At 50.7% G+C, this 27,976-nt stretch overlaps 9 protein-coding genes across 9 annotated transcripts; 5 read left to right on the top strand and 4 right to left on the bottom strand.

Moving 5' to 3' along the window:
- Positions 1 to 2,288: 2,288 nt before the first annotated feature.
- PtrM4_025320 (uncharacterized protein) lies at positions 2,289 to 3,799 on the top strand (the record flags this gene model as incomplete). The annotated part of the gene is made up of 3 exons (XM_001932289.2): positions 2,289 to 2,384; positions 2,460 to 3,248; positions 3,305 to 3,799. The coding sequence occupies 3 exons, from the start codon at positions 2,289 to 2,291 to the stop codon at positions 3,797 to 3,799; spliced, it is 1,380 nt and encodes a 459-aa protein (XP_001932324.2).
- A 2,395-nt stretch (positions 3,800 to 6,194) lies between these two features.
- On the bottom strand, positions 6,195 to 8,260 carry PtrM4_025310 (Metallophos domain containing protein; the record flags this gene model as incomplete). Its single annotated transcript, XM_001932288.1, has 4 exons — positions 6,195 to 7,333; positions 7,383 to 7,694; positions 7,748 to 8,012; positions 8,072 to 8,260. 4 exons carry the CDS (start codon positions 8,258 to 8,260, stop codon positions 6,195 to 6,197), a joined length of 1,905 nt encoding a protein of 634 aa, XP_001932323.1.
- A 2,598-nt stretch (positions 8,261 to 10,858) lies between these two features.
- PtrM4_025300 (clathrin light chain) lies at positions 10,859 to 11,833 on the bottom strand (the record flags this gene model as incomplete). The annotated part of the gene is made up of 3 exons (XM_001932286.2): positions 10,859 to 11,323; positions 11,479 to 11,735; positions 11,794 to 11,833. The coding sequence occupies 3 exons, from the start codon at positions 11,831 to 11,833 to the stop codon at positions 10,859 to 10,861; spliced, it is 762 nt and encodes a 253-aa protein (XP_001932321.1).
- Positions 11,834 to 12,257: 424 nt separating this feature from the next.
- PtrM4_025290 (CTD-bind domain containing protein) lies at positions 12,258 to 13,730 on the top strand (the record flags this gene model as incomplete). Its single annotated transcript, XM_001932285.1, has 2 exons — positions 12,258 to 12,355; positions 12,485 to 13,730. The coding sequence occupies 2 exons, from the start codon at positions 12,258 to 12,260 to the stop codon at positions 13,728 to 13,730; spliced, it is 1,344 nt and encodes a 447-aa protein (XP_001932320.1).
- A 270-nt stretch (positions 13,731 to 14,000) lies between these two features.
- On the bottom strand, positions 14,001 to 15,602 carry PtrM4_025280 (Hsp90 co-chaperone Cdc37; the record flags this gene model as incomplete). Its single annotated transcript, XM_001932284.2, has 2 exons — positions 14,001 to 15,524; positions 15,579 to 15,602. 2 exons carry the CDS (start codon positions 15,600 to 15,602, stop codon positions 14,001 to 14,003), a joined length of 1,548 nt encoding a protein of 515 aa, XP_001932319.1.
- A 1,602-nt stretch (positions 15,603 to 17,204) lies between these two features.
- PtrM4_025270 (Glyco-hydro-61 domain containing protein) lies at positions 17,205 to 18,048 on the top strand (the record flags this gene model as incomplete). The annotated part of the gene is made up of 3 exons (XM_001932283.1): positions 17,205 to 17,587; positions 17,638 to 17,948; positions 18,005 to 18,048. 3 exons carry the CDS (start codon positions 17,205 to 17,207, stop codon positions 18,046 to 18,048), a joined length of 738 nt encoding a protein of 245 aa, XP_001932318.1.
- Positions 18,049 to 20,042: 1,994 nt separating this feature from the next.
- Positions 20,043 to 20,288, top strand: PtrM4_025260 (uncharacterized protein; the record flags this gene model as incomplete). The annotated part of the gene is made up of 1 exon (XM_066103650.1): positions 20,043 to 20,288. One exon carries the CDS (start codon positions 20,043 to 20,045, stop codon positions 20,286 to 20,288), a length of 246 nt encoding a protein of 81 aa, XP_065965852.1.
- A 1,415-nt stretch (positions 20,289 to 21,703) lies between these two features.
- On the top strand, positions 21,704 to 23,740 carry PtrM4_025250 (PotE, Amino acid transporter; the record flags this gene model as incomplete). Its single annotated transcript, XM_001932282.1, has 8 exons — positions 21,704 to 21,892; positions 21,942 to 22,116; positions 22,164 to 22,386; positions 22,438 to 22,553; positions 22,600 to 22,729; positions 22,780 to 22,827; positions 22,882 to 23,196; positions 23,248 to 23,740. 8 exons carry the CDS (start codon positions 21,704 to 21,706, stop codon positions 23,738 to 23,740), a joined length of 1,689 nt encoding a protein of 562 aa, XP_001932317.1.
- A 3,055-nt stretch (positions 23,741 to 26,795) lies between these two features.
- PtrM4_025240 (uncharacterized protein) lies at positions 26,796 to 27,118 on the bottom strand (the record flags this gene model as incomplete). The annotated part of the gene is made up of 2 exons (XM_001932281.1): positions 26,796 to 27,007; positions 27,091 to 27,118. 2 exons carry the CDS (start codon positions 27,116 to 27,118, stop codon positions 26,796 to 26,798), a joined length of 240 nt encoding a protein of 79 aa, XP_001932316.1.
- Between the last annotated feature and the right edge of the window lie 858 nt (positions 27,119 to 27,976).

The following is a 27,976-nucleotide window of genomic DNA, read 5'->3' as shown; positions in this document are numbered from 1 at the left end:
GCGTTTCTTTCGACATTCTGCGCAGGACTTTATCCTTGTAAGCATTTAGACAGTGTGATGGGGCAGTGTTGGAAGACAACGCATGATGAAGATGGAATGTGATCGTGATGTCGTGATGAGAAGGAAGCCTCGGAAGTCCGGAAATGGAAAATTCCGCGCGGATCGCTAGCCTAACGCGGCGAGCTAGCAGTAATTTCCGTTCATGGTAAAGCGTGCTTCCAGGTTGACCCTTCTGCCAGAGCAGAGCGTACATCCATCATCGCCAACGCCCAGTTTTGGTGGACGAAAATTGGTCTTCGCGGTTGTTGCAGTGTAGGAATAAGTTGCAAGCGTATGGGCTCTTTCTATCCAAGGGGCAGGGAACGGGTAGTGCCCTAGGCTACGGGCAAGGCCGACATTTTGTGACGCCATTGCCCGCTAGTTATGAGCAGAGTCGCTGACTTAAATAAGTCCCCTTCAGGAAACAATCGTCTCTAAACCAGTCAGCGCGCGTCATTCCGACCCGCAGAGCTGGTATTCTAACCACGTAGTTCGCTTCTAGCTCCATGTTCTGCTCTAGGTAGCTAGGAAGCTCATCGAGTGTCGCTCTTCGTTGTAGATCTACGAGTGTCGTAACGAGTATGTACAGACACAGTATGTGCTTCCGCAAGATAGGTCAAGAGATGGTTAGTGAAGATTTTAACATGTTCAAAGGCCAGCAAAAAGGTACGTCTACACTGTAAAACCCTTGGTCATAGAGTGCCGTGGATTACGAACATCGGCATACACGAAACGTGCATGGAACTGTGGGGGGGTTGTTGAAGGATGACGTTGTGCGATTAGAAAATACCAAAAAGCCCCAGCCGTATGCTTTGTGCATAAGCGGCTTCTGTCACTCTCGATGGATGAAACTAGGCAAATGATATCAATCGAGTCGCGTAGTAAGGAATCGTCATGTTGAAGAGTATGATGAGTCCCAAAGCGACATAGTAAAGTAAATTATGACGTGGGCGCGCGCACCTACCCAGTCATAGCAAGAAGTAGGACGACACTTTGGCTACGCCTTCAAATAGTGCATCGCCCAAGAATTGCCGCATATATGCTGAAGATTTAGTACTCTGTGTTTTATCTTTCTTTTCGTCTGTACATTGTGTGCTGCCATGTCTCGGAGCCGGAGGCGTCGCCTCGCAGCCGTCTTCCGCGGGGCTCCTCGCCGCCCTGTCTTGGATCGCGATCCCGACGGAAAAAACCTGATCAAGAAGCGCCGGGTAGTCGTATGGAGGGGGTTTGCTGGTGCCCTGTCGATGTAGAAACCTCGAGACGATGCCGTCCTTGATTACGAAGGAGCTTGTACTTGTTGAGTGTTGCTCTAAAGATTCGGGTACGCGCGTTTGCAAACAACAGCGGCATATCTCAATTGTTTCAAGGCAAAATACTGTACATACATTTAGCGTACTGTGTACTAAATTGTCAGACAAGGTAAAAAACCCGACCTCGTTCGTGGTGATGAATTGAACAGCAACGGCGCGGACGATCTGATTGGCGCGTGTATATCCGCCTATCAATTGTTTGACAGGCGGTACCCTCTCTGTTCATCCTCCAACAGTACTAAGGGTTCAAGCGACAGCTAGTCTTCTGTTTGCCGCCTGTGGATCTGCTCCGACTCGTTTGAACATAGTCTCCCGGCACCATTGTTGGCCTGTCTTCCCTGCATCAACAGTCTGATCGCATCAGAGGGTCTCAGCACACCCTTTCCGCCTCGTACACCCTCCAAAGAGGCCTACCCATCCTCAGCACATGAACGGATCGATCTCTTGGGGACGGCTTTCCGCGCGAGCTGCATCTGCACTGGCTGTGCGGGTCTCCAACTGGCTTCCAATCACAGCCAGCCTTCACTATGCAGCAAAGTACGCCTGAACCTTCCAGTCATGGACAGGCTAGAAAGATCGCGATCCAGAATCTGGCGCCGCATAAAAGTACCGAATTGTCAGAAAGATACGATAAAGAGGAACGCGTGTCAGTGTTCTCTCACCCCACACTAGTCGGCACCTGGGCATGCTAACATCTCTGCTTAGAGCGAGAGCCTGCAAAACCTGTCGCAAGCGGAGTATACCGCCCTTTAATTTTTGTACCCGATCATTCTTGTTAATGTCTTCCAGAAGTCAGGTGTTCAGGTGGCACGCCGCGTTGCGCCAATTGCGAACGAAGCAATCTAGTCTGTGTGTACGATCCAGCACGGAGAGATCGTCTTGGAGAGTAGGCACCCAAAAGCCCATCCTCTTCAGCTTACAATCTAATATTATAGGGCAATGCGACTAAATGAGAACCTCGTTAGCTTGCTCAAAGACCTTGAGGGCCGCGTTGACGAGGCGGACAAGAAGATCATCAACGAAGCATTACAAGACGTGCGTACCCCTTGCTCACCTGCCACCCTCAATGCATGGCACAGAAATAATCAACTAACTTTGGCTCTGGTATAGGTAGAGGAGGATCTAGTCTCTGTCGGATCCGTCCATTCTGTCAGGACCCTCGGAAAGAGACTGCGTGAGCAATCTTCAGTTGGGAAAGAGCCAGAGAACGCTGATCATGGAGAGGCTTTTGTGACCGCATCTGTCGGGTCCAACGAAGATCTTGACATTCTCGACGAGGACCTGATGCGAAACCGTGAAGCTAGAGAGACCGGCTATATTGGCCAAAATTCCGAGGTCCAGTGGCTGCGAAGCGTCCAACGCCAGGTAGAGCGTGGTAATACGGACCCTCATGGTCAGCGGCGCGGTCCGCCTGGTGCGAGTCTGGGAGCTATTAATGAAAGATCCGACGCTTTACATGAACGGAGACAAAACTCTAGACCAGGATCCATGCGCCACGTCACAGATGCAACCTTTTATCTGGACAGCGACGACATTGAAATCGACATCGCCGTGGACCCATACGAGATGCCAAATCCGGGCACTGCCGAGAAGCTCTTCAACTGCTACAACGATACCGTACATGGCACCTTCCCACTCATGCCCGCCAATTTCGAGGATCAGTTTTGCCGTTACATCCAATCTATACGGAATCAGCGCCCATACCATGTTCCGCCCAAGTGGCGTGCGACAATGAACCTGCTATTTGCGATTGGCGCGAAATACTCTCACCTTACCGGCGCCGAATGGAGAGGTGATGAGCGAGACCATTTAATTTATATGACGCGGGCCGTTCAGCTCCTCGGATTGAAAGATACCATGGCCTTCATTGCAGCTCCCAATTTGGACCGGGTTCAAGCCGTAAGTCTCTGGTACTCCTTGATATTCTTTCACGTACCTGACACAACAAACTTCAGACAGGTACATTAGCGTTCTACTTTCTGGTTATTGGCCACGTGAGTAGAGCTTGGATCATGATCGGGATTTCCATCAGACTCGCTCTGGCGCTTGGCCTACATCTGCGTAACGAAGATCCATCGTTGGATGAAGCAAAGCGAGAGCCGTTGGTGAAGCTTTGGTGGTGTTTACACTCAATAGAGTGTCTCGTATCCTCCATAACAGGCCGCCCCCCTGTCATCGCAAACGAAGATTGTACAGTATCTCATCCACAGACCACGGGTAGGGCACCAGATCAAGACAGTAGTGCTTCCCGACAAGCTTCCCGCATTCGTACGAGCTATAGTCCGCCACGAACAAATGCGAGCAGCAGTACTTTTGAGTCTGGCAGGCAGAGTACTGGTGAAAGCCACTACTTCGTTACCTACATCGACCTGACGCTCATCTCACAAAAGGTTCTTCTCAACCTTTACTCGCCGCGAACTGCTATCCAATCTTGGGAGGTACATATATAGGGCTTCTTTTATCAACTTTGTTGCTTCGCTTAAGTTTCCGGTGACTATAAGGACTCGCTGACTCTATCATCAATAGCACATCCAGACAAAAATCACGCAGCTGCTCAAGGAGCTTGAAGAATGGTCAAAGTCTGCCTTACCACCCGAGGATCACCGTACCAGTAGCTGGTCTCACAGACCCGACCTCCATCGCGAACGCTTCCTGCTCAAGATGTACTATTGGAGTACAATGATTCTCATAACCCGACCATGTCTTTGCCGAATTGAGCGACGCATAGCATCAGAGAGTGAGAGATCCGTTAACTTCAATGCAAAGATGGCTGAAACTTGCGTTTATGCCGCTCGACAGATGGTAAGGCTGCTGCCTGATCAACCGGATACTGGCTTCATATACTCACAAGGACCGTGGTGGGACGTGGTTCATAATAGTAAGTGGCAATATCTGAACGATAAGCAAGTCTGGGGTAACAAAAAGTCCACTAGTCATGCAAACTATGGCCGTACTGTTGCTTGAGATGGCCTACGAGGGCAAGCATCTAGCAGAAGAAAAAGCTGATATCATCACGTCTATTAAGAAGATGATACGTTGGCTCAGAGCGATGCGAGTCAATGACCCTGTCGCTTCTCGGGCTTACGACGTTGTTTACAAGATCCTAAACACATGTGCACCAGCTCTACGAGAGCAGGTCAAGGAGCTCGTTGCTGATGACCAAGATCAAGCTCCTCAGCCTCCACATTCTGCACACTTGCGAAACTCCACGCTACGGTCGCAACCAGATCTGTGGAATACACCTGATGTCACTGATTTTCTACAGGAAGCGTCGCAAGGTCTAGCGCTGCCGCCTTTCCAGCAGCAGTTTGCTGGCCCCCTGTACCCCTATCATTGGTCTGAACATCAGTCGACGTCTTTCGCTTTCGGTAACCCCTTCGTCACCAGCTTCGACCAGGGTACTCCTCTCGTCGATATGCAGAATTTATGGTGGCATTCTGCATCCCCAGCTAATCTGGGATTGGACCCTTCCGAGTTGGTCCTCTCTCAGCAACAGCAGATGCAACAGCAGATGCAGCAACAGATGCAACAAACCGAATTTGCAGAACGACTGGACAGAAATGGGGAATTCGAACAAGCACCTCAATAGGAGCGGTAGACACGGTCTTCTGTTTGTGAGTGCTTTGCGGTTTCGGTAGTCAAAATCGATGGTTTGGTTTCAACAAGACGCCTACCCATATACCTCGCGTTTCTTTTCTCTTGGCGGACACTCGCTGTCGCTTGTTGTGTGAGCGGAGCAATTGTATGACATGTGTTCGCAATGTCTAGTGTAGACTAGAATTTCCGAAAAGGCCCCGATGACAACTAGATAGCATAACGTTTCCCTAAACTCGGCCTACTGCCTAAACTCCCAGAATGCAAACTTTTACTCTGTCCCCCCAAACCACTACTCTAGCATGCTCTCAAATGATGGTCTGCCGAAGCTCGACACCGACTATATGTTGTGTCAGTTCTCGGCGTCGTTGGCTTCTAGATATGGCAAAGGCCAAGGACTTACTTCATTGGACGACATAGTCTTGTAGAAGATAAAACCTCGATACGCGGGATCATCCTACAAACTTCATCTCAAACGGCCTGTCCGATTCCAAGACCATGGGCAGTATTTACGTACGTTTGTGGGACATCCAGAGCTCAACACACGCGCCAAGTTGCGATATAGCGCCACGGCGCCTTCCCATATCGATGCCATGATGCTTGTTGCTGATCGCTGGGTTGTTTGATATGAACCAGTCCGCGGATAACGATCTTAATAAGAAGACTATGGAGACAAGCGTTGCAGGTTAGGTTGCAGAACGTAGGAAGATCATTCTGGGGTATCCCTCTCGGTGTTGTACATGTTGACGCTGATGAGGTCAGACTGAAGTAACATTGAAAGGATTCAGGAAGGGGCGCGGAGGATAGAACTGCGACCAATCAACTGGCCGCAGGGCGCCTAAGTGTGGCAGCGTGATGGTCAGTGCATTACACCTTGTTGTGTTCCTATCAGGTTAATTTCCGGCGGTTTGGTATCGGTGCGAATGGTGGGGTTGGCGACTGGCGGGGGTTTCGTGTGCGTGGTGGGTTCTGCGGTATGCGGCCAAGGAAGCTAAATCTGGCTAATTTTCTTTAATCTGACTTCTCTTGGACCTTTTGTTCACGCCTGGGCGATAGATATACAATCTTCTTCATGGGTTCTTTGATGATATACCTTGTGGGTGGCCCACCGCTATCAGACTCTTGCCTAAGTCTCGCCAGTACGCACATTCGGCCAACATACCGTAAAATGGCCACATCACACTAATTGCACACGCAAAGAAAAGTAAGAGTAATGTGATAAATTACTTCTAAAAGCTAGTGAATGAGCCACTACGAAGTGCCAATACCTTTCCCTACCGGACAGTTCGGTACATCTGCTTGCCAGGCGATTTTTGCATATGCTGGCAGGTAACTGTTAGTGGTAAAGCTCTTATCCATATAGTAGGACACCTGCCCTAGTGAGAAATCGCCGCCAACATCGGGTGTGTTTAGAGCATTGACAATGTAACTCGCAATGAAGTCCAGGAACACAAGGTCAACCGTCTTTGGCATGGACCCATCAAGCGGGAAAGAGGCGTTTGCCTGGAGGTCGTTTGGTTGCGAGTAGTTTGGAATGGGGGAGTGCACCGTGTCGTCGCCATCAGTACCGAAGTCGTCTTGGGTGATGTGGCCTGGGTTTGGAGCAGTAGATTGGCGACGGATGAGACGGCCACCTTGTTTCGAGCGGCGGGTCATTCCATCATAATGGTGTGTAAGTAGAGGATCAATACAAGTATCTCGGTCTGCGAGGATGGGGCTGAAACCGAAATCGGCGGTGCTGATATCTCTCTTCTTCTTTTGGAAGGGGCCCGCGTTTAGTATGGCAAGAACTTTCGAAGCCTGCTCATAAGGCACGTCTGGAATAAACTGAAACGCGTCTTTGAACGGAGAGACAATGAATGAGTCGTCATAGGTGAAAGGTCCCTGGGCAAGATCGAAGCGGACACTGCCCGTGTTTATAATGATGAGTCGTGGAGTGTCCTTGCGGGTCTCATTCACAGCAACCGTAGCTAGTGCAGTTTGTAAAAGTCCAAATATGTTGCCTTCAGCCATGAATGGCTTGCAGTATTGGCAATATGTTGCTGGCGCACAACCGTAGAGATCGGTCAGGTTGAGCTTGGCGCGCTCTGAGGTAATCTGAGAGCTCACGCTGAGGCCTTTTGAAGTATCTAAGTCAGTGTAACGCTGGCTGCCAACAGCATGATAGGCGAAAGTGTTCCGGTTCCAGTCAAGGTATCGACGCGCATAGCGCATTGTGGATTTTGAGGTAGACATTGGCAAAGATGCGTTAGCGGACACAGTACCAGTGCTAACAGGTGCTACCGCGCTACGTGTGGGATTAGGGACGCCCTTGGGGTTGTGGGGTGCTTTACAAGTGCTTGAATTGATTCCAGACATTGCGAGCCAGCCAAGAGTCTCGCAATAACGACCTATGTCATTGTCAGTTATGCAAAAAACGACAAGGTCACGATTACTCACCAGATTCAAGCCCAGTGGCTTTATTGTCATATACTGTAAAATCTCGGATGTGTGTGTGTCCACCAAATGCTTGGATAGGCACGTCTGGCCTCATGCTTCGAATGGCCTTGAACACGGTGCCCATAGTGCTAGTGGCTGCAGCCGTTCGCACAGGGTTGTGTCCTGTGATCAAGAATAGGTCGATCGACTTTGTGTAGTTCACGGCTTGTTGAAACCATGGCTGCTGGATCATATCGGCGGCTTTAGTGACTTTGGAGACGTTACTGTTGCCGGCGAAGTCAAACAAAACACCAAAGGCCATGATGCGGAGGCCTTATCGCTGTTAGTGACATGTCATATATATAAGAGAAGTATGCTCTGTATACCTTGTTCAGTAGTAAAGTAACGGTAGTGATGTCCGATATACTCAAACTGACCCGTAGCTGGATTAATGATCTGCACATTGCTAGTGAGGTACTTCTCTCCGTAGACTTTGGAGAAGTTGCTAAAAGTCTCGTAGGCAATCTCAGTAACGTATAGCTCATGGTTTCCAATAGTCAATATATCGTAGTCGATGTTCTCAAAAACGGCATTAGAGATATTGCCGTTGGGAGTGGATGCATCACTCAGTCCGGCGCCATCATGCAGATCCTATCGCCGGGTTAGTGAGCTTGTTATTTCGGAGTCGAACATTAACGGTAACCACTCACACCTGTATCAACCAAAAGTAAGTCAACGCCGAGCTTTCGCGCCTTCTGCTTCATATGTTTTGTGAAACTGACGTAGTCCCCCCAGTCGGCGCCATAGTTCTGTTCCTTGATATGCCCTTCTAGCCACCCGTGGGTATCAGTGGTGTGCAAGAAATTAATCTGACCCCATTCAAGGGGACCTTTAGGCATTGTAGTCGCGTTTTGCGCATCAGGTTGCATCCTTCGAACGTTCCTCGTAAGTACTATGTCGTCCTTGAGCGGTCCATAGCAGCTGTCGTCGCCTCCACATGCCGAGGCCGACGCCAGTATTGACGCAAATGCACTGAACCTGAAGAGCTGCATCGTCAGAAAAAGAATTAAAGAACAACTATCCATGAACCGTAACTAAAGTGAATGGTTAAGTTCTTATACAGCCCCGAGATGCAGGTACGCGTACGACTACGTACTCGGTTGCGCCACCAACCTAGACCGTGTCAGACGGAGATAAACATATGGGGATGGGCAAGATGGCACGTGTGACCGTCATTGGAGAAGAAGATAAGCTTTGTACAAGATCGCTGTCAAGTCTCTCGTGCCAGTGGCCAAAAGCTTGTTCGAGGGCATCTCCTTCCTGATGGGTGACAAGCGCGCCTACTAGCGTTCCGGAAATCCGGCCAGGGCGCCATCGCACCTCTCCGATAGATTCTTCGAGAACCTCCTGCATTTCAAAGGCCCTATTCGCCAACTTTTCCGGGCTGCTGCTTGTGGTGTATTTGTGCGTGTGCGGACGGGTTCCTTTCAGCACTGGGGACCATGGGGAAATCGACATGTTACGTACGTACAAACCCAAGATACTACCGATAAATGCGATCTTCGGCGAAGACTACGTCATTACATCACAGCCTCTTTGCTACTAAAGAACATCTCAATTTATGTTACGGAAAGCCTGTACCTACACCTTCGGAATTGCGAAACATCTACACTGAATCAAATCACTACCACATGATTCCGTATATCTATGGCGAAGTGTACGCCTCCTTAACAATATCGCAACGTTTGAGCATCTCATCAGTTTAAGACATCTGGTCCTATCAGAGCAAGGTCGGAAGATCTAATACTATGGTACGGGATGCTACGCGAGATCAGTGCCACGCAAGTGTCCTCCTATGTAAATGCAATGCTCGCTATTGAGCCTATGATAGGTTGCAGTATTGACATCTGGTAGAGTAATGTTCACTTTAACCATGGGAATTTTACATATTTCGTATACGGCGGACCTTTGGTTTTCTTTTGAGTCTGTTTATCTTGGGAATTTCAATAAAAATCTCACAACAAAAGCAAGCATTTCTAGGTCGGCTGTCGAATATATCATCGACCACCACATCTCAACGATTCACCAGACTGTATAACTCAACATACCTATGGCCATGCCAGGTGAAGAACGCACCGGTCCAAATGATGCCGTTATCAGGACTAGACTACAACCCTTCTCAAACGCCATGTGGTACAGGAACCCACACCCCTCTAACCTCGTCATCCGTTACGGCACTTATGGTGAGATGGAATTCAGGGGCCACCAACTCATCCTCTGTTCCGCAAGCAAACGGTTTATGAACGCGTCTCAGGACTGGAAGGAATATAGAGAACAAACTATTGTGCTCTCCAGCGACAGCCCCGACAGCCTTGGAGTACTATTTGAGCATGCCTACACACAACAATATAAGAAACAACAGAAGGAAGAGGCATTCCGAGCCGCAGTGAGAAACAGTTTTCCCAGCATATGCGCGTCTTTGCCATAGCGGACAAGTACCAGGCAGGAAGCTTAGAAGCATATGCTTTTAGGAACCTAGAAGACGTTGTGGACGATTTTACGCTAATGCATCGTCATATTGGGGAAACTGGCGAATTCGTTGCCCCTGTGTTCTACAGGTGGATGGACAAGGAGATATACTACTATGCGGACGATTACTTTCCAGCGTTGTACGAAGCATGTCCACCATCAGCTGTCGATGAGAAAGCAGAAGGAGCCGCGGGCAGCCCATCATCAGTTCGTAACCCTGTCCAGATATCTTCTTCTCCGGACGTGGAAGAGGAAGAGGAAGAGGAAAAGAAGAAAAAAGTAGGGATACTTGACCCAAGCCACCCTGTCGACCGTACCAAGAGTCTCCTGATACAAGCAGCTGTCAGAGTCTGGGCTGGTGATGAGAGTCCGCTTGAACGTCAAGATCTCATAACTATAGCAGGGGAGATTCTGGAGGTTGACAGGGATCTGTCCGTTGCAGCATTACAATCATTATCGCTGTTGCCTGTTAGGGAGGACGAAATTGAAGTGGAAGGTTGATGGTCGTGTATTTTCCTTTCTGGGTAGATTACTCGGTGTATGATACAGGCAATAATTCACTGGGCTATTGGTCACAGATGTTCATATCGTGGAGTAGTACCTGTGAAGCATAACTAATATCTTCTGGAAGACATTGGTAGCATTCGTGATGTTGTGCTGCATAACCACTACGCAAGCTGTGAAAATGCACCATCAAGGCATGCTCTCAACAGCCTCCGCAACTCCGTTGGTAAAGTCAGAGTCTACATGAACATTGACAACCTTCTCAAGGCGCCCTAATACAAAAGAGGCATGAGGGCCCAATGTAAATCGAGTGGTATAAACGCCATCCTTGTATTAACAAAGCTGCATGAAGTAACGTGCAACCTATCCATGAACTCCGAGCCACGGCCAGCGACGTTGGAATATGCCAAAATCATCCCCTGAGCCCCGTACAGATCATGAAGTGCCCGTCATGTGTAGCCACCCTAGTAGCCAGTTGCACCGGGTGCCTTTTCGTCCTTCTTCAGACTGAGCAGGAGCTCCCTGAACCTCGCCTTCTCGCTGCCTGAGGCTCCGCCCTTGGTGCCCTTTCCACTCAGATCAACGAGCTTTGCGATGCGCTCCCAGCTCGTACCGCCAGCAGTAGTGTCGTCCCGGTTTGCGAGGAACTCCTCAGCCTCTTGCCGTGTCTTTGCAATCTCCTTGTCCTTCTTGTTGTTGTAGTTCTCGTAGAAGTCGTCAATGTTCTGCTGTGCCTCTTGGATGGTCCTCTGCTTGCGCTCGGCCGAAACTTGATCGCGGTGTTGAATCTGGAGGTCACGGCGTTCGCGCCATTCCCGGATAACGTCAGGCTCTGGTGAGTCTGATCGCTGGGGGGTGAATGAAGGTGCGGGTTGGCCGGGAAGGAAAGGCAGACTTGATCCTGTGATGGTGCCACCTGGAGCCATGTGCTGTTCAAGTCAGTACGCTGCGGATATTCATTTCCTTCATGATGCAAAGCTCGCAATCGCAATTCGTGCGCCTCCGGATTGCATATACAGTGATTCCCAGCGCAAGCCTCATTTCACAACACGTGTAACGATCAAGAAAGCAGTGCAGTGCTTACATCATTGGTCGTGTCAATGGCAGGGAAGGAGCTCTCAAAGCCGCTCATCTCCTGGCTGCCAATGTTGGCCTGGCTGAAGTCTCCACCCAACAGGTCGTCGTCACCGTCCTCGACAGTAGCCACCCTGTCGTTTTCTGAAGCAAACTGGTCCGCATCGTCGCCGAGAAGAGCGCGCTCACGTGAGAGGAAATCGTCGGCATCGTTTGAGTCGCCTACAAGTTCGAAGCCGGCTGCATCACCGCGCGCCTCGGTTTGACCTGGCTATGTTTAGTATTGCATGCGGAGATGCTTCGGGCATGCAGCTGTTGCGCTTACCAGCGTCAATTTCGTCTAATGACGGGAATCGGTCGGCCATTGTGTATCTTGGTGTGTATGTGAGATGAAGTTGGGGGGGGGCAGAGATTAATAGCAGCGACAATGGTTTGCTTTATAAGTGTCTTGTTGCGTCGAGCATAGTCAACATGTGTGACGGCCAGGAGCTGTCTTGGCGCGCGCCGAGCCACGTTTAGCGTACGGCTCTTAGCGTCCCCGGCTGAGCTCTCTCTATGGACCTAATCTTGGAACCCACCTCCGACTCTCTTTCTCTTTCTTCCCTTCACTTCAGCAATCCAAGTCATCTCTCCACTATATTTGCAAGCGCTGGTCTAGTCAGGTGCACCCTGGAAACGCGAATCTCACCTTGTTCTGCTAGAATTACTGCTGCACGTTGAATGTTCATACTGGTCGCGTGCGACAACCATCTGCATTAGCTATCACAATTATTCGTGAAGAACGTGAGAATGGCTTTTACAGAGGACAGCCTCAAGGCGAAGCTCTCGTCACTCAATGAGACGCAAGAGGCCATCTCCACTGTAGGCCAGTGGATCCTCTTTCACAGGTAATACTCCCCATCCTTTGTCTAGGCCCAGTTGTGAAGATTGCGCCTGCTTGTACAGCATGTTGCTTGACCGACGCAAACTGCATTTCGCGCGCTTTGTGATTGCACACTAACTTTCTACGCGTATAGACGACATGCCGAGCGCATCGCCCACGTATGGCTTCAGCGCATGAAAGAATCGACGCCGAACAAGAAGCTTGTCCTGATCTACCTCGCCAATGAAATCTGCCAAACCTCCAAGATGCGCAAGAAGGACGAGTTTCTGCGAGCCTACGAACCCATCCTCGCCGAGGCGACCACGGTAGCCTACAAAGGCTCTCCCCACGAGATACAGAACAAGATTCGAAGGGTCGTCGAAGTCTGGCGCTCGCGACAAATCTTCAACCAAGCCGTGCAGCAAGCCGTCGAAAAGTCGATTGACGAAGTAGACCGCTCCAAATCGTCTACGCGCAAGCCGGCTCTTGGTGGTTCGCTCTTTTCAGCTTCAACTGTCCCTCCTGAGCTCACTCCAGTCGCGCCTCTCGCAACCACTCTGCAAAAGGCTGATGTCGCGGCCAAGCCCGCCATCACGACCGCAAACCAGGACTACGAGAAGCTGACGAACCCAAATGCCGCCATTCCGTCCCCTCCTATGCATGCCGCCGGTCTCGCTGCACTTTGCAAAAAGCTTGCCGTGGCTGAAGGCGCCGTCGCACAAAGCATCCAGGCCCGCAAGGCGCTCATCACTGGCCTCGAACAACTCCTGCAGACGAACAAGTTGAAGTTGGAACAAGAAGAGGCGCAAGCTGCTGATCTAAAGACGCGCAAAGATGCCATAGAGAGCCGGAAGCGCGCAGTAGAAGAAGCCATTCTCAAGGGCTTGTCAGCGGCTGAGCAGAATAGGATCTCAACTGCGCCTTTGCCTGTCGCTACAACTTCGCCAGTTGCTGCGACATTTGCGCCTGCCCAAGGACGGCCCGAAGTCGAGGAACTCACGCCTCCGCCCATGGAATCCTTTACCCCCACCGGATCACCACAACAAACAGCGGCAGTCAGAAACAATCCCGTGCCTGATATTGGCAATGATGTCATGCCTGAGCCCGCAGCCCATACTGTCGTACCAGAGACAGCCCCTGCTCCGGCACACCATACCACGCAACCAGAATTCGCAACCGCAATCGGAGAGCCGAACCAGCACATAGCCGCAGACCTCCTCAAGAGCCTACAGCATGCGCGACCTGGAGCGGACGGAGGAGTATATGGACAACAGCACGCGTACGATGGCGCACATAAGAAGAGGAAGATGAGCAGGACTGCAACAGATGACGATTTCGCGGCGTTTGCGGGCGATAGGGATATGGCAGGTATTGACGACAACTTTGCAGAGTTGATCTAAAGAGGGGTGGCTTTACTGGTTGTACATGGTTTTTATCGTTAGCCTATGTCATGCACTCTAGGGATCAGTTGCATACGATAGATGGATATGTTCACGGCTTGTTCGGAGTTTCCATCACACCTGTTGGACAAAAGGAGACGTTTGTACGATATTAGAATCTTGGTCGTTCCAAGATACCATTAGGCATAATTTACATTTGCAGCTTTCATCTCATACGGTTCTGCCGTTGCCCGTCCTACATTTTAGTTTCATCTGAGACAGACATGCAGCTCACTGCTGACTCGGCATCTTCCTGTTCTTCTCAATTTCCGCCATGACGCTCTGGCCCTCCTCTGTTGTCGCATCAATAACACCCTCCTCTAGACTTAACATGCCTCCTTGACCCAATTTCTCCACTACCTCCTCAGCTTCATCTACACTCATCTTAGCCAGCACCTTGTTCACCTCGTCCAGCTTCCCACTCTCGAGCGCCCTCTGCAGCCCTGGTGGGAACGACTCAAAGATCTGTCTCGCCTGCTCTATTGCCGCCTTCTCCTCGGGGTCCGTGGCATCACACTCTTTGGGTGGGACAGAGATGTTGATCTGGGTATTGGGGTCTACGGCGTGGAGTTGGATCTGCTCTACGCCCGCGCCTTCGGATTGCGGGTTCTCAGCGCGTTCCTTGAGGATCTCGGCAGCGCGCGTCTTGATGCGGTGATATGTCGAGTCAACGTCGTCGTTGAACATCTTGCCTGCTTGGTGGTCCTTCATTTGAATGCGCTTGAAGAAGAGCTCGACACCCTGTCTGCCGCCCAATTGCCTGCAGTACTGCAGTAACAGGCCCTGGTGTACGCATTGCCGAGCGTGTTTAGGCTTGCCGTCCAGTTCAGAGTTGAATGCTTCTACAAGGAGGCCGTCTGTTTCCTTCTCGGATAGGATCTCAGGGTGTGCCATGAGGAACTGCAGGCAGGCGTACCAATCCCCAACTTTTATCTTGGCGAAAGACTGTGCGAGTGGGGATGCAGAGATGTCTTCGTCATTGTCGTCAGCTGCGGCTCCTGTGGCGCTTCCTTCCTCTACGTCGGCATCGGCGCCTGAGGACTGGCCTGTGTCTGATCCGGTGGCTGCGGGCCTCTGCGGGTTGTTGAGTAATTCGACGGTGGATTCCTTCTTGCTAGATGACGGAGCTGCTGCCTTTTTCTGCTCTTCTTCTGCTTTCTTGACATTAGAGTAACTGAAACCGTCGTGTATGTCATCACTAGTGATGTGCTTCTTGTCTTCCTTCTCTAGTTCCGCCAGCTTTGCCAGTAACTGCTGCTGGAGATCTTGTATGCGCGCCTTTTCCTTCTCCAGTCCTTGTATGAATAGGTTGTACCGCGGCTCCTCGCTCTTCTGCTCGTCAATATCCTTCTTCACCGCGTCCACTAAACTCGCCATCATCTGCGGGTATGTAGGCTTATCCTTGATATGCTCATGCACACCCTCTGGTGGTGGCGGCGGTCTGTCTGAGCCTCCGTCTTTGTCGACCTTCATGTCCATCATGCTCTCCATCATCGCCTGGAATACGAGCTGGTCGTCGTTTGCGCCATTGCCCTCGGCCTGCTTGTCCTTGTGCGACTTGAGCGCTGTTAGGAGACGGTCGACGCGCTCTGTGAGCCCATCGTTGATGATGCGCTCGTACTTGAGTGTCTTTATCTGGTGGCGGCGCTGGTCGCGCTCTTGGTGGATCTGGGCTTGTTTGGCGCGAATGAAAGATTTCTTGTCGACATTTGGGTGTACTTCAATGTCGCTATCGTCTGATAGCTCGAGGGCGTCCTTTGGGCAAGTTAGATGCTGTTGTAGCTACTTGGGGTTGCAAAGTCAACTTACCCATTTGCTGTAATTGATCACCATTTTGTTGGAGAGCGGTTCATGTGCTAGAGGTCAATGTTTGTGTTGTTATTCGAGCTTGCACTATGTTTGGCTTGATTGCGGGGCTCCAACGTGAAAGTGGCATGTCGCGTTGGGTCCACCGCGTCATCGAGAAGATTCGACCAACTTCATCTTCACTCCACCTTCACTCCACCATCTTCGGACCAGCTGAACTACCTATCCAATCCCCATACGGGGCTCCTACGATAGCTGTCGCATTGCACCTCTCTGGCTAGCCCTTATCCCTTCTCTGGCATTGCTCGCTAGTCAAGAAAGGCGCCTAATCTTGTGGCGCGGTCAATTCACTCCCCCCATCGATAAGTCACTTTCATATTCTCACTGTATCCCATACTTGTTGAGCATTATCCGTCAGTGCAGCCATGGTCACGGTCACGATCGCTTTGCTACTTCTATAACTATCGTGACAGCCGCATCTTACCTGTACACATTGCCGGAAAGTAGGCATCTCGGATTGTCGCAGTAAAAGGTGGGCTTTCGGAAAGGCAGGAAATATGACATACAAGTGCGGGTGGCGCGAATGCAACGCTGAGCCAGACTTGTGCAAGAGGTAGAGGTTGCGACTGCCCTCATTTGGAGAACGGTGGACAACATCCGATTCCCGGCACCTCTGCCATACCCACATGATCCTCCGGCTTCTGAGTAATGCTGGTACGGACGAAGGACACAACGGTACCCGTTCTTGATTCCCGATGAGAGACATCTCCCGCTTGGAAGCCTATGCTTGCCTGTGGAGCTAAGGTCTTGTCCAGCGCATCGCAATCTAAAGTCGCGCCTCGCCGCACCATCTTCTGCAGTTATATGATCAAGCATTTGACCTCGTGGTCTCTGTGCTATAAACATGAGCGGCAACCCGGCTTCCCTCTATATGACCTACAAATTAATTTCTCCGATGATACAGGATTAAACTGCCCGTGATAGCAAAAGCGATCACGTGTGGTGGCAAAGACAAACGGCCTCGGGAGAACCAAGCGCGTTCGTGGTGTATTGATTGCAAGGAGTGTCTTGCGCCATGTTTCGAGCTACCACCATGACGTCTCGTCGACGCTTTCGATTCATCCAATATTCATGGGCCACCTGCTCCGACCAAATGACGTCTGCCAGGAGTGTTTACCATATGCTCTCATTTCGCTTACTTCAGATACTTCCCTCACGGGGATGTCGGCATCCTGATTGATCCCCAACCTGACACAATGCGCAAACAGTGGGGTTCCCAAGAACATCATGTCCGTTAGCGCCATGTTTAATCTACGCGCCCTCCTTTCATAGTCATGTTCTGGACCAGGCAGCCATGGCATGTTTCAAGCCTGTTCTATTGTACGTGCAGCACAGCATGCCTGTATCATGGAGTAATTGCGACCGAGGACGCGTAGGTATTTGTGTACTATAAGACCTGCAGCCTCGCGCAATCTATTCCGGCATCCAGGTCACTCAGTACCGATCGCACCAAATCCAGCTACATTTTGTCTAACTTATATTCGTTCATTTCTCCAACTCAATACTCTCATTACGCAGGATCGTATCTGTCAAACAGTCTTTTACCTGCCCAATCAAACATTCACAACAATGAAGTACATTGCCTCCGTCTTCGCGTTCGCTACCGCCGTTGCTGGCCATGGATATGTGGATAATGCCACAATCAGCGGAATAGACTATACTTTCTACCAGCCATACACAGACCCCTACACTACCGGAGTAAAGCGTATCTCGCGTCCCATCCAGGGCAACGGACCTGTCCAGGACGTAAGCATCTCTGATATCCAATGCGGTGGGTATGCTACTGGTGGCATCAATGGCTCGAAGCCTGCTGCTCTCCACGCTGAAGCTGCTGCTGGCTCCAACGTCAAGCTTTACTGGACGCTTTGGCCTGACAGCCATATGGGTCCTACGATTACCTATATGGCAAAGTGCCCTGATACCGGCTGCCAAGACTACATGCCAGAGTCCTCGTATGTCACACAAGCTCCTCATGTCATGTTTGTAACTAACGCTCTGTCAGTGCTGTCTGGTTCAAGATCCAAGAAGAAGGGCGTCAAGGTACCTCAAACGTCTGGGGTTCTGACGCCCTTAAGAAGGTTGGCGGCTCTGTCACCTACACCATCCCGAAGTGCATATCTTCGGGTTACTACCTCGTCCGCCACGAGATCTTAGCATTGCACGCTGCATACCAGTACCCTGGTGCTCAATTTTACCCAGGCTGCCACCAGCTTAAAGTTACTGGCGGTGGCAGCACCAAACCCACTGGCCTCGTTTCGTTCCCTGGTGCTTACAAGGGTTCGGATGCCGGTGTCACTTATGATGCTTACAAAGGTAAGAGCCTTCTTCTCTTGCCCATGTCTTTGAGAATGTTACTAACGTATGATCAGCTCAAACCTACACCATTCCAGGCCCCAAGAAATTTACTTGCTAGATGAGTGAATGGTTGGCTGACTGCGCCGCTCGAGCGAAACATTTCGTTGTATATATTTGATTTGTATATGTATTTTAACATGAATAGACGTCTGCATCACTCATTAGTCCCCACATTCCCCTATCCGTATCCGTATTTTCCGATCCCCAATCGCGCATGCATGAGTACGTAGAACACGAGGTTGTGATGTTGGGGTTCCTCAGATGACCCTGCTCAAAGCGATATCGGGATGTAGTCCTCGAGCGGTATGAAGTGCCGATTTGCTTTGCACATGTGCCCATAAACAGGGCTGAAGGGCGAGTTGCGCATTGACTGCGCAAAGTATCTGATAACGATGATATCTGCACAACATCTCATGTAAATGGAAATGGAACAGCAATCATCGAAGAATTGGTGCCTAACAAATCACCGAGAAACGCCAATCTGCACCTATCACGTGTCTATTTTAAGCCAAGCTTTGCTTGTTAGCTCCATGTCAAGATACCAACATACGCTTACGGATATCTTCCACCTCGCCGGCTCCCACTTCCCCATCCACCGCTTCTACTCGGCGTCGTCGAGGCATGAGTCCAGATGTAGTAATTCTTTACGATTCTCTTATAGATGATGCACGTGCCTGGTTGTCTACTGCTATGTATTTGGTGGACTATTGTCGGTAGTTCCATGCCGATTTCGGGCCTTCTCTCTTTCATTCTTTCCTTTTATACGCTTAGGAAGGAACAAGCGGATCAGCAAGCCCGCGGTGCTTGTGCGTTAAAGTGGCGCGTGCATGCAGATTTTGGGGTATAGTATCTGCGATCTTCCCACTGTAACGCTCATGTGATTCGGATATTTCTCCGCGTCCCCCAGAAGCTTGCTCATCACGGTTCTTGTTATTGTTGCAGTGTCTGCGAATATTGGGGCTGCACACCGCGTAATTGACGTCGGGCGTAAGCTACCATGGCTTAGGGCTAGCTCGAGTGTGGTGTCTTTTCTGTTCTGATTGGTAGTAATGGATTGATTAGCAACCGTTGGGGTTCGTCAGTGATGGAAAGGTGCATGAGGCCCGCCTTGCAAGCTTCTATTCCACGATCGGTAGCCAACCCCGTGCCTATCAGATGCCATCAACTATTCTTCTGGTGTATGCGGCAAGAACCATTTCCGGTCAGTTGAAATAATTGCTATTGCGTCTCGAGTAGTAGTACATACGGTACACCGCATGGAGGTGGAAGAAGTAGACCATTGGGCGACGCACCAATGTCACGCTGATCGGCAGGTCTAGCGGACGGGTCCGCAACATGGTCTCGGCACTATTGTGAAACCACCGAATGCCAGAGGCATCTTCTGGAAGATCCTTTGGAGTAGTTCCGCGAGTCAGTGCAGCACCCCAGTACCAAGCGAAGGGCGCGTGTGGCTTGGGGGCCGGGCTTGCTGGGATCCCAATCCCGTAATAACGTCGGCGGTATTTTAATGGAGCATGGCTAGTCAGCCCGCGATTAGAACTTCGCACTTTGTGATGTGAAGAGGGAGCGGTGCAATGGAGTCGGGCGCTGCAGCTAGTAATGCGATGATGCCCACAGTGGGCCACTAATATTTGGTTCTGGTCCTCTTCCGACTCCACCTCTGAGCTGCAAACTGACAATATGAGTACTAACATGACCGACCAGAGGCATCATGATAAGCGTAAGCTGTCCATGTCTTCGAAAGTGTTGCTTTAAGCGATGTTGGGGGAAGTCGATGCATGCAAGGATGACCATGCCTTGACGCAAGATGGCCTTCCGTTATACCCGAGGAAGTTCGATGAAGATTGGGGACCCAATTCTCCTAGAGTTGGTCCAACGGCTACCGGGCATATCCAACTCTGTGTCAGGGCAGGCTTACTCAATTAGGACGAGGCTAGGAATGAGGTCATTCTTGGATAGCCGCACGCTTCCACCGCTCTTTTGGATGTTGCCAACACTCACGATATCCGGCGAGGGGTTGACCTTGTCTGACTCTCATCGACAGCGGCCAAGATGGTCATCTGGGCAGCTGCATTACTAGGCGGCGGCGCTGTAGCGGAGCAACCGCCCCCCCCCCCCCCGTGGCAGATCACGGAGACATGGAGCCGTGCTAGGTACTGTATAGAAAGGATCAGAGACGTGTGGCGCGCATCAAAAGCCTCAGACTGGCTGGCTGCTACTTGTGACGTGGGAAAAGGCGCCAGAAGAATGGTAGAAGAGGAGGCGCCCCGTCAAGGAGAGTCGTCGGGATCGTGTTGAACGTGCATTGGCTGTTAGGGTACCGGTACAAGCAAAATGCATGTGTGTGGTGGTGCCATTGCAGGCATCTTGTTCGCTTGCGCTACTTGACTAGGAAATATAACGCCGTGCGCCTCTTACTACGATAAGCTGCTCGTGCTCGTGTTGGTGGGTGTCCTTCTTTGCACGACCGACAACGGCATCGAGGCGCACGTCTTGCCCATGCTTCAGTTCATCACGATTGCCGTTTCAGGCAAGGCCATTTCCAATACTCATGGCGTCCCGGCCGAGACCAGCCGTTGCGACGCGAGGAGCCGCACCCAGACTCGGGTGCGGTAAGGGGCCTGCTAGAGAGTAGCGAAATTCCTGATATCATACTCCCAGACAGAAGCCTCACTCCTCGGCCAGTATCACAGTAGCCGCGCCGGCCAATCAAGCTCGTGGTCCTCACCGCCTGGACGAAGTTTTTCTTACGAACAGTCAGGGGGAAGCGGTTGCAGCCAGGAGGCCCGTAGTCACGCCCGAGTCGTATCGCTCAAAAGCTCACGCAAGGCAAGCCGCAGCTCTCATTCATGTGCGTCATAGCTTCCGACGATACGAAGCCCTGGACGGACACGACAGCAATGTGCCATCTGCATGGCGGGCTGTCTCAATCGAGGGCGTAAAACAGCTCGGCATCCAAGCCATCGCACCATTGCTGCTGCTGCTGTGTTGCAATTGTAGTTGTGGCTGATGAGACTATTTCCAGCGCCGTGCACCTACCCCCCCCCCCCCCCAGTCCAAGCAAATGCGAGGTAGGTAAACGGCCCGCCACTCTGGGTCACCGAAGCGGCATCATTCCTGCATGGCTCGAGCACTCTAATCCCTTCACACGTTCGGCACCAGCAGTCGGGCGCAAATGACAGTACCGCAAATCCGCGATCGCTGCCTCGCCTCTGGGATCTGCCGGTCTAGGAACTGAGGCTGATTGCTCTTCATTCGCTGCATATCCGCTCTCGTCCCACTCCTTGCTTGCCTTTTCCCACGTTCACGCCTCCAGCAAGCACACTCCGCACGTGTCATCATGGCCACACATCTCAAATTACTACCCTGACAAGTAGGTCGCATCTCGCATCTCGCAACTTGATATTACTGGGTCGTCTTGCCATTGCCCTTTGCAGGGTTGCCAATTATTGAGCGAGGACATGATAAAGATCACTTCATGTCACCCGTGCTTCTTCCCCAATTCACCCGACCACACATCCCTTCCATTCTAAGTATCCGCTCCCCGGTACCTGGGTTTGTGGGTCTACGCCGTTGCTGTCAATCCTCCTAGTGTGTCTCCGACGGCGGCCCACCACCGCCTTGTACATCCTTCTATTTCCCTCGTACATCTCCGTTGCGAGGACCCTTTTTGTTTCTTCTCTTCCCTCATGCTCACCTGATCATCATTGACCATGGTTATCAGTTCAGACTCCAAAAACGCCGGTTTGAGTGCCACGTCCGTAGACGGGAGCGCACTCCAACCTTCCATCTCCAGTCGATCCAAGGCAGCAGAGGCAGCTGGCTACAATCAGAACCAAACCATCATGGCAACAATCGCAGATGACGATGACCGCCTACTCGTGCGCATTGGATACACACCTGTAAGTTCCTTTGCCTCACTACCCAGACCTTGTCCAACACCATCTCCAGGTTCTGCAAAGACACTTCTCAAGATGGTCTACCGTCTCCTACGCCATCTCTATCCTGGGTGTCTTAGGCTCAGTTCCCGCTACTTTTGGAGCTCCCATGAGCTCTGGAGGCCCAGCCACAGCAGTATGGGCCTGGTTCATTGGTAGCGTCATGGCATACTGCATAGCCAGTTCAGGTACGTGCTCTAAGTCGATGTATACCGACTCGGCTAACACTCCACAGTCGCGGAGTTGGTTTCCGCATATCCCACAGCTGGAGGCATGTACTATGTTACAAAACACGTCGTGCCACCCGAACACGTTGCACCTTGGGCCTGGATCATTGGATGGTGCAACTTCCTAGGCCAAGCAGCTGGTGTTGCTAGTCTGGCGTATACAATCTCCCAAATGATATTGGCAACTGCAGTCATGCACACCCTAGACGATGGGGTATCAACTTTCGAGCCGTAAGAGCCATTGTACTTACCTAACCTGCACTCACTTACCGATCAATGCAGGAAAGCGTACCAGACGGTTCTTCTCGCTATCTTTGTGCTATGCATGTTTGGCACCATTTGCTCTTTCCCAACAAATTGGCTTCATCGCATCATCCTATGGTTTGCACCTATCAACAGTATGTACAACGCGACTCGTTTCGAACATATTCTGACAGCCAGCAGTCATTGCATCAATCTGCATTTGTATCGCTCTACTCATTCTCACACCCAACAAACAAAGTGCACAATGGGTCTTCACAACAGTCACGGATGGTTCTGGCTGGCAAAGCAAGGGCTTCTCATTCCTTCTCGGGTTCGTGTAACTCAGCACGTGTATGCCGACCAGTTACTAATCATAACTAGCTTCCTGTCTGTCGCGTGGACCATGACCGATTACGACGGCACAACTCAGTAAGTCAGCCTTACAGTCTTACATAGGATTCAACCCTAACCGACGTTACACAGCATGTCGGAAGAGACCCACGATGCGGCCATTCGTGGCCCAGTAGCGATCCGAGCGGCGATCCTTGTTTCCGGTATCGTTGGCTGGATGCTGACAATAACTTTCTGCTTTTGCATGACAGACCCCGACGCGATCATGGCTACGCCGACCGGTCTTCCGGTTGCCCAGATCTTCTTCAATGCTGGCGGCAGGACGGGTGGGACCATCATGTGGTTCTTTGTCATGCTAGTTCAGTTCTTCACCGGTTGCTCAGCCATGTTGGCAAATGCGAGAATGGCCTGGGCTTTTGCTCGTGATGCAGCTTTTCCATTTTCGGGGTGAGTTACTCGGTCTAAGTAACGCTAGTGGAGTGAGCTGACAATGCATAGTTTCTGGAGCAAGGTCAACGGATTCACGCAAACCCCAGTAAATGCAGTGTGGCTCGTCGTAGTCTTTTGCAGCTGCCTCGATCTCATCGGCATTGGAAGCACTCTAACGATCACGGCCATATTCAACATCACCGCACCCGCCCTGGACATTAGTTATATCGCAGTCATCATTGCACACCGATGGTATGAAGGCACTGTGGTCTTTCACCCTGGACCATACACGATGGGCAGATGGAGCAAACCGGTCAACGCGATTGCAGTAACATGGGTCATCTTCATCAGTGTCGTCCTCTTCTTCCCGACTGTCAAGCCAGTAAGACTAGACAACATGAACTACGCCATCTGTGTGGCTGCCTTTATCGGTCTTTTCAGCACAGTGTGGTGGTATGCAGGAGCGAGGAAAAAGTACACCGGCCCCCGCACAAGCGACACTATCGACATGCTTCCACCCGAGGATCCGGAGGACATTCTTAGCGATTACGACCGCCCTTAGTGCAACGACGCAGCGTCAAGGTTGCAACCTTGCATGTATGCACTTGCGACACAAACACAAAATACAACGACTTTTACGAACTCAACCACCTAGGGGCATAATATTGATAGACGGCGTTCGGTCGTCAAGGCGTTTACAGAAGATGGTCATTTGTAACATTTTTTTCTTTACAGAATTGCCTACTGTTCGATATTTTGCTCATCCAAGGCCGTGGCCATGGCAGCTGACCAAAATGGAATTTCGAGACGAGCTTTACCTTTTTCTGCGCAGAGATACCTATAGATCGAGAGATACCCAATCGAAAGATACCCGCAGATTACCCAATACATGGCTTTAACTTTGCGTCTTCGATTTCCAGCCTATCACCCCTCATATTCTCGGTCTTGTGCTTGTAATAGGAAGCCTCCCCCGCTCCCCACTGCTAGCAGCGCATACTCATGGCGGTAGTCCACTAGCGTGTTGTATGCAATGCGGGTGAGATCTGGGCCGCATGCGCGTACGTAGTTGCCTCGCGGCGACTCTCCAATCGCCAGTTACATGGCTGCGTTCACCTTTTTACAAATTGATCGGCGTTATCACCAGCCCATTGCCAGTCTCTACTACACAATTTCCAGCATCCCTACGCTTGCAATGACACTTCATACTTGCAGAAGTTAGTGATGTAACTCGAGGCGGCATCTTGAGCCGTACGTCACTCAAGTTTAGCCTAGTAGGAAGTCGCGCTTGTACCCGAAAAGTAGTAGTAAGTAAGGCCGAGCAAGTGGCAAAAGTGAGACTGACTGTGATCTGCATCATCCTTCGAACACGTCGCACAGCCAAGCAAATAGAGCAAAGGGCGGAGTTCCTTGCCTAAGGGGTGAGTAAGATAATCTACAGCAGTATACAAGTTTCTGGCGGAGATACCGAAGGGACCGCCATAGCCGCACTTGATTGATCGCCCTTGGCTCTTGTTGCCCCCTGGTCAATTCAAACCTGGTATATCGCCTCACTGGGTGACAGTCGGTGCCAACGCAGAGGGAAGCAAGCGGGCAGGCTGGATACGCAATACTTGATCGAACTGCATTGTTTCCTTCTCCCCGATAGCCGCCACCTACAGCATTGCGTATGAGTAGATGGAAAGGTGAACTGGGGGCGGAGAAAGAGAAGCAGGATATGCGGCCAATAGCAGTGGAGGCCCCCCAGGTTCAGATTAAACATATCCACGTCCACGGTAGAGGATACAGAGACACGTGTTTAAGAACGACGAAGTCGGATATATTCCCCGTCGATCAGGAAGAAGAGATGATGTGGGCAGCCACATTTGATTATGCAGTAGACGCTTCGCTGATGGATATGAAGTCACAAGAGTGGAGAGTACCGAAATTAATAGTGTGCCTGCTGTATGTATGGCGACTCAGCGATCTGCGCTTATCAAGGGAAAGAGCGTAAATGCCACATCTCACAACTTCCACGCTGGCATCCTTCCTAATCTGTGATATGGAAATAGTGACGGTGAGGTTGTTCACTAAGACCGGGCCGGTGGAATGCAGGTGCCGGTGAGTGATGCCCAACGCTCAGGTACGTATGCAGTCTAAGACTATAAGAAGAGGAAAGAGCGGTGGTAGGTTCTTTCACTTACAGCATGGCTCCTTCCTGCTTCTTTCATGTTTTCATGATATCAACAGCGACAACAACGAGAAGAAGCCTCCATCTTTAGCGTAACCACGATAACGCACTACAATCATGCCCATACTCCAAGCAACTTAGACAATAAACATTATAGAACACAGGGAAGAGACAGTGTACCGTGGATCGAGTTTTCCATGTTCTCTTGAAGTGGAGAAGGCGTGAAGACCTGGCCACATTGCAGTATTGGAACAGGAAGGTACGGTACAGGATGCCAGCTAAAGCACGAGCCGTAGTCGCGACAAGCATATACAGTGTTATACGCATGGGACCCACCCTGGACTCGACCACGCTTTTCTCTCCCGCATTTCCAAGAGGATGGTCGGTAATTACCTCTTCTCCTTGTCCTCATTCTACAACCATCCCTCGACTTCCCACGTGAGAAACGACGGAAACACCGTGCGTTGTATACATAATTAATGCTCACACAGTCCGGGAGCGATACGACATACGTGCAACGCGACTTGTAAATCTGGACGATCAAGTCACATGCGGGCATGAGATGCACACATGTTATGTCACGTTATACTGAGAACTTGTGCAAGCTTATAGCAATACTAACGTAGATATCCATTAGCGCAACCAGACCATCTCTACGCTTAGTCTACGCTTGGCATACGTCAATCCATAGAAGCGCACATGACGGCATAAGCTCCGATCAGTAGATCCGCTTTGCATCAGGCAGAAGGCGCTGAGCGTGCACATTACGTACAAGACGAAAAGAGGTGAGCTACATAGTGAGCAAGCACCAGCACCAGCAAATCGAAGCATCAAGAACGGTGTTGTAGTTTTACAAGTTTTTATTCAATATGTAGATTCGTGTAGACTGCTGAACTACGATGACTAGCATCTCAGCCTGAGTAGAAAAAGCAAAAGCAAAAAAACAAGGGTATTCTCGATAGTTGCGCAACATGCCATGAATACATGTTCATCCAGGAAAGGAAAGTGTCGAAAGATAATAATAAGAAATAGTTAAGCTTGTATGTCAAGTGTGTAAAAACATATCGACGTCAAAGTCAAAAGTTCTTGTCCCCTTTACGACCGTTCCCTTTGTTTTCGGTATGCGTCGTTAATGGTATGTTTCTGCCGTAAATGTCGTTGCGTTGGTGATTTGTTTTGTTTTTGTGCACGGCCTGGGCTAGTTATAGTGGTGAGGCTGGGTTATTTTGCCTCATTCCACTCCTAACATGCGCCCAACTTTTGTTGTGTGCGACCTCGAGTAGCAGAAACATGGCGTGTAGCGCATCATCGGTCGTACAATGTGTCTCCTGTATTGGACACTCCCGGCTCCGGCGTTTTGTTGTTCTCAAGCCGGTCACCCCTGGACCAGACAACCATTTATTGTTGATGGTTACAGCGCAACAGCCTTCAGCTCATTCAAACAGGTAGTCTATGACCGCCCAGTGCCGGTGCGCGCCAGCTCCTTTATACGTATCGAAGGCATGACACTGAAGCGCTTGCTACCGGCCGAGTTGGTAGACTTTGCCGAAGGAGGCGCAGAACCATAGATGTATTCGCCGTCGACGTAGTGGGCAGCGCTGATGAACGTCGTGCGCTTTTCGCGGCGAGTGTAGCGCTGTTCGAGACGGTAGAGCTCTAGGCCTAGAGAAAAGCAATTATGTCAATTGATGATCACAGGGCAGTAAGGCACCAGGGCCAGGGTGATGAAGCGAGGTAGGACCTACGAGCTTGCATTTTCTCAATGAGACCCATGGTGTCTTGTGTAAAGTTGGTTTGGGTAGGATGAGCCGCGTGCCGAGAATTTTTCGTGTAATGTTGGAGTAGTACCAAGCGGCGAGGTGTCTCGTAGATATGGCACAAGTGTAATGTCGCAATGTGTGAAAAAGCTAGGTCCCTGTACGGATGATGCAGATGAGGTATCGGGTTGTAAATAGATACACGCAATGTATTCGCGTCCTTATTAAGCGCTTCACTTGAGTAAGATTGCTTTTTCCAGATGTTTTGCTTCTGAGAGTAGTTTGAAAACGAGTGTAATGGTTCCAGCGCGGGAGGGGAAGGGGATAGGTAGAAAGGAGCGGAATGGCTGGTAAAAGACGGGTCCAACGACAGCGGTAGTAGTTCCGGTCCAGAGCGAAGGAAAACCCCCGGGTACCGTCGTTGGGGCGGGACAAATGCTAGGCGTTACAGGTTTCATCTGCATTGGCAGTTCTCGAAGCCTAGGTCGTATCAAAAGAGTCTAGTTAATCCGATAGGCTCAAACGGACCAAACCTAGAAGAGTTATACTGCCGGTGTCGCGGAATCGTCGTACTGGTACTGTTATTATTCCCTAGCTTGCTAGCTAGACCTCTGCTGCGGGAATTAGATAACCTTCCCGCTTCTCCAAGAATCGCTGCGAACCAGTGGACATGAAATATTACGCAATGTTTCTGACGTCCCGTATTCCCAAGACGCTGGTGTCAACTTAGGAAGGTCATCCGGCTACCGAGTCATTTGCTCACGTGGTGCAGGGATGTCAGGCTCAAAGCCCAAAATGTGCCGACTCCACTAGCTTGGCAACGAAGCTCGCTCCAGGGGCAACTTGTGATATTTGAGATAAAGCAACATCACAA

This window comes from Pyrenophora tritici-repentis, chromosome 1, assembly GCF_003171515.1.
Source record: "Pyrenophora tritici-repentis strain M4 chromosome 1, whole genome shotgun sequence".
Lineage (NCBI taxonomy): Eukaryota > Fungi > Ascomycota > Dothideomycetes > Pleosporales > Pleosporaceae > Pyrenophora > Pyrenophora tritici-repentis.
The sequence above is the reverse complement of the archived record's forward strand: the minus strand, read 5'-3'. Positions and strand labels throughout refer to the sequence as shown.